The sequence below is a fragment of the Falco peregrinus genome, chromosome 15, assembly GCF_023634155.1.
Source record: "Falco peregrinus isolate bFalPer1 chromosome 15, bFalPer1.pri, whole genome shotgun sequence".
In the NCBI taxonomy this organism is placed as follows: Eukaryota; Metazoa; Chordata; class Aves; order Falconiformes; family Falconidae; genus Falco; species Falco peregrinus.
This window is the reverse complement of record NC_073735.1, coordinates 1844586-1855899: the sequence shown is the minus strand read 5'-3', so window position 1 is coordinate 1855899 and position 11314 is coordinate 1844586. Positions and strand designations below refer to the sequence as shown.

The window sequence follows — 11314 nt, the reverse complement described above, 5'->3', positions numbered from 1 at the left end:
TAAATAAGACAAGAAAGCTAAATGAGAATTATTTTCCCAATACCTGACAGATAAACAGAAGGGTACAACCTAAAAAATTCTTAGTCCAACCTTGGTGCATAAACACTTCAGTACACAATATGTCATCAGCGCCTAAACAATTTAAACACAATAAACAGCGTGCTTGCTCTAGGGCATGTTCCTAAGTTCCTAAGCTAAAGTTCCTAACAATTTTAGCACCAACTTCAAGAAATCTAAGGTTTCACTTGATATTGCTATTTATCACTTGATATTGACACACCGCACGCTTCTGTTGGACAGTTAAAATGCTGGAAATGAAGCTGTAAATGAACAAACATCATTAATAATTTGACACTAGAGGTAAGGAGGTTTTGCTGTGCTGTTTTCTGTGCTGAGGTTGGAGCGCGGCACCCTGTGCCTTGTTTTGATGGCAGTGAAGTTAGTGATTGCGGAGTGGTGGGTACAATCAGCTAACTACACTGCCTACAAACCAAGCACTGCTCCGGCGATGGGGTCATGACATCCAAACCTAGAAAAAAAGAAGCACTTCCAATAGCTGCATTAACATACTCCATCTCCTCAAACGCTCTTCTAACAACAAATGGTTGACAATAATGGAAAACGCTGCTCGTATCACCCTTAGTGCTATTCTACTGAATCCAAAGTCTTTATATCACAAGTTAATTGCTCTTAATAATTGAAAACTGTGGTGGATGCATCACAAAGATCATTTTGGGAGTGCAAAGACAAAGCAATGAAAGAGTAAAATTTAAATTATTATAACACACCACGATGGAATTGGGGAATGAGAAAAGTCTCTGCAGGCAGTGCTTGCTGCACGCGTGTGGACTAAGTGGTAGCTGTGTTCAGAGCCAAAGTACAAATACAGCTGCAAATATGAGCCAAGACAAAATGTTCAGCAGGAATAATGTTCTGCTTGGTTTACAGCATGTCGGCTGTTAGTGCTGATGTCACAGTGATCCTAATTATCCTTGTTCTCTAGTTGGAGCAGTTGAGTTAATGTCCTGCAGCACCGGCTTTGTGCATTTCCATTTACAGGTTTTCAGAAAAAAATGCATGTAACTACAGCCATGGTAGGAAGGGTAGAATTTCACTAGTTCCCTGAGCTTCAGAAAGCCTTTTTTCCTGGAAAAAGACAGGAGCACAGATCACGCTGTTCATTGGGTATCAGGCTGCTCAAACCTTTCACACTGATCTGTGGTAGCTAAAGAAGTTACCAAATCCGTTCTGCAGAACAAAACTGTGTGTAAGTGGTTATAATAACTTATGCCTTGTGTCTAATACACGGGTATGCAATTAGTAACGTGATAAAACTGTTTGATACAGGTTTATCAGGCTATTCCTTAATCAGGAATGAGGCAGTCTGTGAAGTTACAAGGAAAAGTTTGTCTGCAAATCAAACGATTTTGCTAGCTTTCACCCATAAATGCCTTATTGTGCAAATGCAGAAAAAGAGCTCAGGACTTACCCTTAGGAAGCTTACCTTGTCATAAACCCAATAAGGGCTGCATTTATGATGAAGTGCTTATAAAAAAGGTTCAATGGAAAGGGAAGATAGCTCCTTCACTCTTCTTTCCCTGCCCTTTTCCCCGGTGAGCTCAGCAACCCACGCGCCGAGCACCCGGCAGTGGCAGGCACGTCCCCGGGGGCAGCTCCTTAGGTGGCCCCTGAGTGCCCAGCTCTTCCCTGGGTCCCTTGGGCTGGAGTGTCCCCAGTTTGGGCTGTGGGTCAGCCCCACGCCCATCACCTTTGTGTACACCCTGTCGTCATGGCCACTCAGCCGGGGCTTGTGCGCGGAGGAGCCGATGGCTCGTGCCGTAGGAAGCTCGGTTGCCAAAGAACGTTTCTACAGGCAAAGCCAATAGAGGGCACGCACGGGGTTTGTGCCCTGCTCCTGCGGGCGAGCGGCTGCAGGTTGTGCCACAGGCACCGAAGGTGACCCAGGCTTCAGTGTCACATGTGGCAGCCCAGGGATGGCACCTGGAGACCGGCGCTTCAGCCAGGTTGTGTTCACACCAGCGGTCCAGCTGCCACAGAAGGGGACCCCAGAAAAAAATAACAGCTTGGAACAATTAATATCTTGTGCTTCTGGCACTGGATGCAGTGGGAGGCACATGCTGCACATCACCCAACGATGACACATGCTGCACATCACCCAACGATGACACATGCTGCACATCACCCAACGACGACACATGCTGCACATCACCCAACGATGACACATGCTCTACATCACCCAAGGATGATCCCCACCACCTCTCTCCCTGTTTCTTGGGGCTTGGCCACTTCTGCACACCTGCTCCTGACCTGTGCAGCTCGCTGCAGTCCTCTTGCTCCGTCACATTTTGGGTCTTGTTTCTCTAAGCCCCTTTGCTCTTCCTCACGATCAGCACCAGCACAATCCCATCCTGCTGCCGCTCAGGGGTGGAGGGGCTGAAGGCAGGCTGCACGGCTCGGCAGGGTGCTGAGTGTCCCCACTTCAGGCTGTCCTTTGCTCCGTGCCACGCTGCCGACGGAGGCTGGGCAGGAGCAAAGACATTTTGTGCCCTGCACAGCCCCTTTTTATGTGGGAGGAGGAACTGCAGGAGAAAACCACGCTCCTCTCAGCTCTGTTAGCAACGGTGTCAAGATGTGATCCTCAGCTGGTGATGGGATCCACCAGCACTGTGGGAATAAGTCTTAAGTGCCACGAGGTTTGGGGCATCTAATTGACCTGAGATGCTTTGGAAGGGCTTGTCCTTTAGAAATTTCTGGGCATCCCACCCTCTCTGAGAACTGCACACCTCTGCGAGGCCCGTGTCAATCGTGTCCAGCCGGATGGCTCAAACCTCTTGTCGTTTCCGAAAATCGTGGCATGCAAATGGAGAGGAAGAAAGAAGTGACAAAAGTAATCAACACTTGATAACATGATTACATTAGCAAAAAAATTTACAGTGCTACAGCAATAGCTCTTAGACTGCACAAAATACACCCAGGCAGCCTTGCAGTCTTTCCTTTGCTATTTAATTTTAGAACACGCTAGACCAGAACCAGTCTTTTTGTTTTAAGTTTAGTTTATTGCTCAAGTTGCTAAAGACTGATGTTCTTAAATTAAATTCTAGCAATATGTGGTGCTCAGACACCTAAGAACCTCTTCAAAAAAATTTAAGCTTTCCCCAATTCCTATATTGTAATATGAACCGAATTAAAAGCATTGAGACGTGATAATCATTGCCAGGCAGCCCCATGGACTGCAGAGTTTTTCCTCATCTGCGAAGGAAGGTGGCAGCTCATGGAATGAGGGTGGAAACTTCCTGAAGTCAACTGTTACAGACGGAGCTCGAGCCGGAGCATCTCTTCCATCCGTGGAACACACCTCCTTAAAGTCACATCTTTCCTCTGGCACCTGCCCTGTGTGACACCCTTTTGTCACACCGCCCGGGTTTGCTGCACAGACCTTGTTGCAAAGACCTTTTACACCAGGGAGTGTTTTCCTTGGGTGGAAGGCTCGTCCCCACCGGTGTAATTAGTACGGTCATACTGTCCCGTGTGCTTTGCATAACAAATATGGTGCTTGTGTTCAACACTTTAACCAGAAAATTTATCTGTAAGCACCTATCAGGTTTTTACAGAATACCCAGGGGGTGACTAAGTGATCAAGTAAAGGTGAAAACCTTAATTGGAACATGGTTAATTTCTGAAATGTCTGTTCTTAAGCCCTTTTGTCGGGGCTGAAAGGGAAAAATCTGTGAGCAATGAACATACTAAAATTGTAGTTTGTCGCTTTGACTGGACCAGTTTCTGACTTGTTTCAGTCAAAAATAATTCTTTGCACAGAGACTGTATGATCTAGATCAAGGTGGAAGTTTTTAACATGCAGATAGAAGGTTTCTTCTGCCCTCTGACGTGATGGCAGAGGCACTCGACTTGATGCTGGGTTCGTGCAGCACTACTACTGATCGTACACTGCTGTTAGGTGATACTTCTGTATGCGATCAGGACAGTGTACAGCCTGACAAAGCCAATGTAAAGTTTCTCTCTAAGAAGATTGCCACCTAGGATGTTTTCCCACCTGGCAATAACTCAGGCTTACTGTTTTTTTCTATCGATAGTTACGAACTACAGTGGCTTACCTGGGGAAATTGTCTGTTATCCATCCACAGAGATCAAACGGCTTGCAGGAGGAAGATTGCCACTAGCAAGCTGCGCCTCGTTTTGTTCGTTCCATGTACTCAATCCTTTAAAGCCAGAAAACTGCAAAAAATTCTGCAGGGGTGACTCGTGCAGGAGCGTGCTTAGGGAAACAGTGTTTGCTCGTGGTTTGGCCTGCAGTTACTACAGAAACTGTGACCGGCTCCTTCCCTTTGCAGTTCATGCCCAGGCTTGCCTGGTGACCCAGGAGACCCATCATTTAATCTGGCTAAGAATGCTTGTGCTGAGTGAGGGTCCTGATCTGAATCCCACTGAAGTCTTTGGATGGATTTCCATCGACTTCAGCGAGCTCTGGATCAGCCCTACGGATGTCCGGGCACCGTAGTGCAGGGGGGGGTTAGTGGTTTGGGGTTTTTTCTTCTCCTAATAGGACTAAAACCCATCAGCACCATTCAACAAAAGGCACAAATGTCTATTCCTTTCTCTCATGCATCACATCAGCCAGAAGACCTGGCTTTTCATTGTGTTTTTTGCAAAACCTGCTGGGATGCTGACAGTTTCTGTTTGGATGCAACTGGGAAGGAGTGGGAGCAACAATGGACTCTTCCTCAGTGGGTCTCACGTTGGGATGGGCTGTTCACATTCAGGGTCTGACGTTCTGTTTCTTAGCTGCTTACTACAAATAGAGTACTTACTCCAAACAGAGCACCCAAGGCTACCTTTTCCTCAAGTCAGTGACAATTGACAGCGTTATGAAGGATTTAGGTTCAACGAATCTACCTAATTACAAGAGCCAATTTTTCTTGTCACTGGAATGGGAAGCCCAAAACACTCTCTGCTCCTCTGGTTTCCGTGCCGTTAGCAGAAATACTAACTTCTGAACAGAAACTTCGGACTCCTGCACGATATTAAAAATACCACAGACCCTAATTTCTGTGCCAATGACAACCTCAGTAATCAGAGCCAGCTGGATGAATTGCCAAGAATTTTGCTTAAATGTTTGGTGTTATAAACCTGTGCAGTTTGGGCTGGGCTCTGCCTCCTAACATCCCAGCAATAGCACCTCCGTGCATGACCGATTGCACCGCTGCCATCGGGTTTCTCGGGTGAGCGGTTTGTTTGCTGCTGCCTTGCAGTTTATGTGTTAACTATGGGAACCGGTGACTCAACAGCGGGAGGTGGTGGCGGGATTCAGACCTTCCCTTTGATTGTCCTTTGTGGAATCCAGTCACTTCACTCTTTTGTCACACAATTTCCCAACTCACAGGGCCTGCCTAGACAAGTTGGAGAAAGTAGGAAGGCAGGAGCCAGGTCAAAGTCCCACTGACTGATGCGTCCCACTGCTTCAAACCAGCATTTATTGAGGAAAAGGCAATAACTGGGTAATTCCTGTTACATGGAAAATTATGATCAAATTCTGAACTCCAGGGCAGGGGAGGGACTCCCTATGAAGCCTGCTGCTGTTCTGCAGTGGCAGTGTTATTTTAACCTTGATAGTTCAGGAATAAAAGGGAAACAAGGTTTATAAGGAGTCATATCATTTGTTAGATTAATATGATATTGTGAAAAAATGACATGAAGACAGAAACCAGGCTAAGTAGCAAATCCTTAAGCTTTGGCAAGAAACATGGCATCACCCCTAGAGTCACCACGATCTCTGTGGCTGTGGCTGTGCATGAAACCCTGAATGGACTGAACTGTTATTGAGAAGAACGTCAAAACCTATGGTTATGTGCATTATCTGTCATTTTTAGTGGCAAATCTGGCTCTCATTTGATATTTTCCTGGGCACTGATTTTGTCAGCAGGGTTGGAAAACCCCGGATCTGTGGTAGCTGCATTTTCTTAGAAGCGAAGGCACTAGAAAAGGGATCGGTGCATTGCTGTTGCCTCAGGCTTTGCAGGGATCCTAGCTTGCTCCTCTGCAAAACCTTGGGGTACCTGCTCATAACTCCAGCAGAAAATTCTTGGACATTTAAGATACTTCATGAAGCAAGTGTCATCTCTTGAGGAAATAATATGTGGAGACCTCAGGGGTGGCTAGATGAGACTTCTGGAAAGCTTTTCAGGAATGTATAGCTCTGGCAGAGCTATGAGCAAATCCTGCAGAGCTGGAATGTCGCAGGACACAGTCTCTCGGGGGCGCAGGTTGTTCCAGTGCTGTGCAGAGACTGACAATCCACCATAATGGATGAGACGAAGCAAGAACAAGCCTGTGAAGACTTACTTAGAGGAGAGCTGTATCTAGCTGCACCTGTTAGTCTAAGCCCCCCAATCAATGGACTCGCTCTTAAAATGAGCAGCAAAGCCCCAATTTTTATAATGCCCACTGCTTATGCAGTGCAGCTTCACTGGAGCAAAATCTATGCGATGGAGCAAAATCTATGTGATTAAACATTTCAAGTCACTTCAGAACTCTTTTTTTTTGTTGTTCCTTTGAGATGTCACCATGCAACAGATGTTTAAAAACAAGGAAAAATTGATGTGGTTGTAAACGTGGTCTTCAGTGTCTACAAGGGAATCCATTCAGATCAGAAAATGACCCATCAATTCCCTGACATTTTTAAAGCAAGTTTAATCTCTAGAATAAAATTCAGGCCTCGGGCATGAAAATCTATTTTGCCTGTTCAAGAATGCTCATCTGTTGCCCAGAGCTAATTTTGGTGTGCTGGATGCGGCCAGCACAGCGAGGACAGATCTGCACAGGCTGCACAGAAAGAGGTGAACCGATGCCGAAAAAATGTTGCATGGAAATTCTTCCCGGCATTGCACAGCCATTGTTTCCTGTTGTCCTACATCATTTTCCAAAACGCATGTAACAGGCTACGACGGTCCTCTTGGGCGAGCCGTGCAAGGGAGGGAATGACTCAGGGCTTGTGTATGGAACAAAATCCGCATGTGGCATTGCAAGCACCCAGCACAGCGCACGGTAAGGACACTCTTGTGGCCAAAACGCTGGTGGGTGATGTTAAAGCTCAGCTCCTGGCAGTGCTGGTACTTTCTCTGGAGATTTATTATCTACCTCCAACTTTGATTTCGCTTTCGAGTGGTTATTGAAAGGTCCCCACTCGTTAAGGAAGTATTTTGATATGTGGGGAAAAAAAGAGAAGTCATCATATTATTTTATTTTATTTTATTTGTAATTTATTACTCGTTCCTTAAAAACAGAGTTTCTACGAAATGCTTTGATAAGGTTGTGGGGGGGTTTTGTTTTTGTTTTTTTATGGTGCAGAAAGAAACTGTAAAGAACAAGGAACTACATGACTGAAGCAGAAAAGAAATCCAGAAATAACCAGATATTCATGGTTTAAGGTACACTCCTGCAAAGATGCATACTTCTGTAAATCTGTGCCTCTGTGCTTGATTTTTCTTATCCCTTGTACCACAATCCATGCACAAGACTGAAATGTGAGCACTGGAATTGCTCGGCTGCAACATCTACGGTCGCTACTGATCTGTACTGATACCGTGCACATTTATACAGATCACCAGGAAGATTAATGTTAAGATGAATACAGACTCACGTAATTTTCAAAATGAAGAATACCAGAAATGAGGGCTTCATAAGGAAAGGAACTGTGTTGTGTGAAGTCTGCTAGAAGCAATCAATTGCAATTTTAATAATTAATTAATTACCCTGGGACTATTTTTCTTATGGTGAGGATCTTGCTTAAGTATTTCACAGATATTAACAAGATAGACTGGTGGACACAACAGAATACAGTGCTGAATCCATCAAATATGCCCTAAAAGAAGGACCTGATACTGGAATAAACCCAAGTAGATTGGAAACAGCTTTGAAACCAGCACGTTCGTTAGTGAAATGGTGCACACCTGAATATCGTTCCATCCCTGAGAGCTCCATCATCTCCCGCTCTATATAAACCCTAAGCAATGAGGGGGGTTGTGTGTTGGTGTTTTCCTCATGTAAGTGGTACAGGTTCTTGTTGCACCAGATCTGCTTCCTTGGTGGCTTTTTGGAGTTCTTTATAAAGCTTCTCAGGTGTTCCACAGCTCTGGTCTGGGAAGGTAATGTTTGTGGTCTTTAATGTTTGTGAGTTTTGTTGTATATAAAAGAGCTGTGTAACTGTAAGAATTGCTGGTTGCTGACCGTGCTCTATAAGGAGGAAAACCATCTTGTAAACTTTTAAATAGTCTTAATATTTAAATATTCTAAATAAACTTGCTTAGCATGAATGCTTTCTAGTGATGCTTTAAAGTGGTTTCACTCTCCCAAACTATATTTTCCAGTTGTTTAGCAATTGGGCTTATCTAGCTTCTATCTGTCATATACAGGCTTTGCAGTATCTATCCTTGGAACTTGGTAGTACCTTCATGTTGTTAAATCTCTCTAGTGTAGTGTCTCATCTCTACTGATGACTATCCAACAGCTAAAGCACCTTCTGTGCTTCAATTTAAAATGAAAGATGAAATTGCTGCCACAGTCTTCTTCATCACAAGGCTGGTGAAAAAGGAAGACAAGCTGAGCAAGCATAAAATGGAGAAATTTGCAGCTAGGCTGACAACAGTACTGTTTGAGAAGTATAAGAATCACTGGTACTTGGACAACCCATCCAGAGGACAAGCTTTCAGGTAAGAGGAGGTTTAGTAGAAGGGGAGGGGGAATGGAGCCTTTGTAGGACATCCAGGGGTCAGTCAGAAACCTCTTGGTGCCTGGAGCCCTTGAGTTGGAAATAAGTGGCATGAAGTTGGAAGAGAACCACTTGGCTGTCCCATAAGCTTGAGGAAGGAGTGTTATGAACTGGTAAAGATATGTCTGGTTTGCAAGTAACTTTGGAGTGTGTAGGTACAGCTGGAGAGCTGAGGTGGAGATCTACAGACAATGTGCAGAGAGTGCCCTGGGTGGCCCTCTGACTTCTTGAATGCAGAATTCAAGGGGCCTTAAACTGACTTGTGTAGTTGCTGTCACTGCTTTTAATTTTCTTTAAAACTACTAATGAAGTGAGTTGCTGAATTATGTGTTTTAAAACAAATAAAACCTTCTTTGGGTTTATAAACCAGCTAGCCAGGCTAACTTGCTGGTTGGGGCTATGAGTGACAACAACTTGCATCCACAGACTGAGTGGGTTGGGAGAAAATAGTCAGCTGAAGTGTATTTCTGTGCGAGTGGGGCTTGCAAAGTTGCAGTGAAATTTTAAATCCACCTGCACTTTGCTCTCACCTAGGTGTATAAGGATAAACAAACATCAGAGGAGAGATCCACTGCTGGAGCAGGCTTGTGTGGAGAGTAAAGTGGACTTCAATAAACTCGGTTTGCCCAAAGAGATGACGCTGTGGGTTGATCCATTTGAGGTGTGTTGCAGGTAAGCTGGGGAGCTGTGGCTGACTTGATCAACTCCAAGCCTGTTACTAGAGTCTTAGCATGCGAGGATGTGCTCTGCTAGTGTCAGATGTCCACAGCGCCAGCACGGAGCTGCGCTACACAAATCCCATCACTTTCAGATACGGTGAGAGGAACCGGCCCTTCACCATTGCACACTTTGAAGGGGAGGAGAACCCAGAGCTTCCTCAGCAGATCAGCTATGCTGTGGACAGAGCGGCACTGGACTATCATTCTGGTATTTCTTCAGATGAGGAGGGCTTCAACAAAGAGCCGAAAGCGATCCCTACTGTTAGTAATCCCAACAGTATCTACCAGGTAAGGCTGCAGTCATGGTAGGTGGCTTTTGGGAGGAGCTAGCACCTGACCTCTGGGTTCCCCCATGGAGAATGTGGTGGACTTGGCGACTGGTGGTCAGGCTGGTCTCCCCTCTTTCTCAGCCACTCCTTAACATAGTCTCATTTCTTGCCATTTAGTTCAGTGACTACTACAAGGCGCCCCTACAGCCCTGGTCTCAGTATCTTCATAGGAAGACCTACATGACTGATGGCTCATACTATGCCCAGCACAGGGGTTACAAGGTCTACAGGCCAACAGCTGCTTTCACAGGACCGTGTGTTGATAGGTACCACTGGATCAACACCAAGCGGTAGACCTGTGGCTGCACCTGTTACAGGCTGTTGAAACACTGAGCGATGGGATGGGATGAAAGCTGGCACTACAAAGTTTCATGAAACCAGAAGGCACTGTCTAATCCCTACATCTTACTCTGTGCATCTGAAACTTTGGGGTTTTAGTCTATGACCTTTTAAATGTTTTATTAATCTTAAGATAAGACTGAAAATTAATGTGAGACTCTACTTGTAAGTTAAAAAGGAAATGCATCTATCAATAAATTTACTCATGTTTTTTTTTATAAAAGCTGTCTGATCTGCTATCAGTGCCCTGAAGGGAGTTAAAGCTTTTTGGTGAAAACACAAGCAAGACCAGGAAGATAAAAACATCCTCCAAGTTGCTCTGAAGGATAGTCTGCTTCCTTCTGGCAAAGGTAGCGTGGGCAGCTGTGTTGTGAGCAAAACATCTGCACATCATGAGCAAATCAACTCTGTGCTCCCCCTTGAGTGAAGCTGTGAAAGACTGCCCTGTGGCTCCAGCTAGGCTTTTGTCTCCAGACTGTAGCTTATCTTTTGGAAGACAAGCTCATGGGCAGCGGAGGGGTGAATATGTGGTGCTGTAGCTTTCCACAGCTGTAAGCTGAAGCAGCACCTCATAGACAAATGGAGCAGTTCTCTCCAAGGATGCCTAGCCTGTCGGTTTGCAATACTGGAGCCCCTAGGAAATTTTTCTCATAGTTTGACTTAATTTCACCAGAGCTATCTTCCAGGTAGTCCAGAACTCCATGCAGATGGAGACTCCCCTTCAGTGGAGAAAGACTCACTGGAATATTACTGGGCTTCAAACCTATGCTGTGTGTTGTGTTTCCAGTGCTGGGTAAAAAAAGTTTCAAACAATCGGAATGAGCAGGATTTTGCTCTGACTTGCAGTATGTCCTCCTGCTCACTGCTCATCACCTACTCCATCATTGCCTGCTGATTAAACTGTGGGGCGTGAGGGTTACAGAAGTGATGTCAACAGCTTCTGTCTTGCTGGTTAAATTGCTAAACAAATTATTCTGTCAAAACTTAATAGATCATGAAATACCTGTGGTTGTTGCTTACTGCAGCTGCTTCTGCTTGCTGCAGTTGGACCATTATTGTCTAATAAGCTGGGGGGGGGGAGGGGGGAAACCCCTGCCCTGAAGGGGAAGCCTTGTTTGTTCTGT

At 45.2% G+C, this 11314-nt stretch overlaps 1 protein-coding gene across 1 annotated transcript; it reads left to right on the top strand.

Moving 5' to 3' along the window:
* Window positions 1-7356: 7356 nt before the first annotated feature.
* BTG4 (BTG anti-proliferation factor 4) lies at window positions 7357-10332 on the top strand. Its single transcript, XM_005236601.3, has 4 exons — window positions 7357-8744; window positions 9338-9475; window positions 9615-9810; window positions 9969-10332. The coding sequence occupies exons 1-4, from the start codon at window positions 8572-8574 to the stop codon at window positions 10143-10145; spliced, it is 684 nt and encodes a 227-aa protein (XP_005236658.1). The 5' UTR covers window positions 7357-8571; the 3' UTR covers window positions 10146-10332.
* Window positions 10333-11314: the final 982 nt, after the last annotated feature.

What these genes read in the sequence shown, in the direction of transcription:
- BTG4 (XM_005236601.3), top strand. Translation starts at nt 8,572, where the DNA reads ATGAAAGATGAAATTGCTGCCACAGTCTTCTTCATCACAAGGCTGGTG. An exon ending in CCATTTGAGGTGTGTTGCAG is followed by an intron (nt 9,476 to 9,614) that starts GTAAGCTGGGGA and finishes CATCACTTTCAG; the next exon opens with ATACGGTGAGAGGAACCGGC. An exon ending in ATCCCAACAGTATCTACCAG is followed by an intron (nt 9,811 to 9,968) that starts GTAAGGCTGCAG and finishes CTTGCCATTTAG; the next exon opens with TTCAGTGACTACTACAAGGC.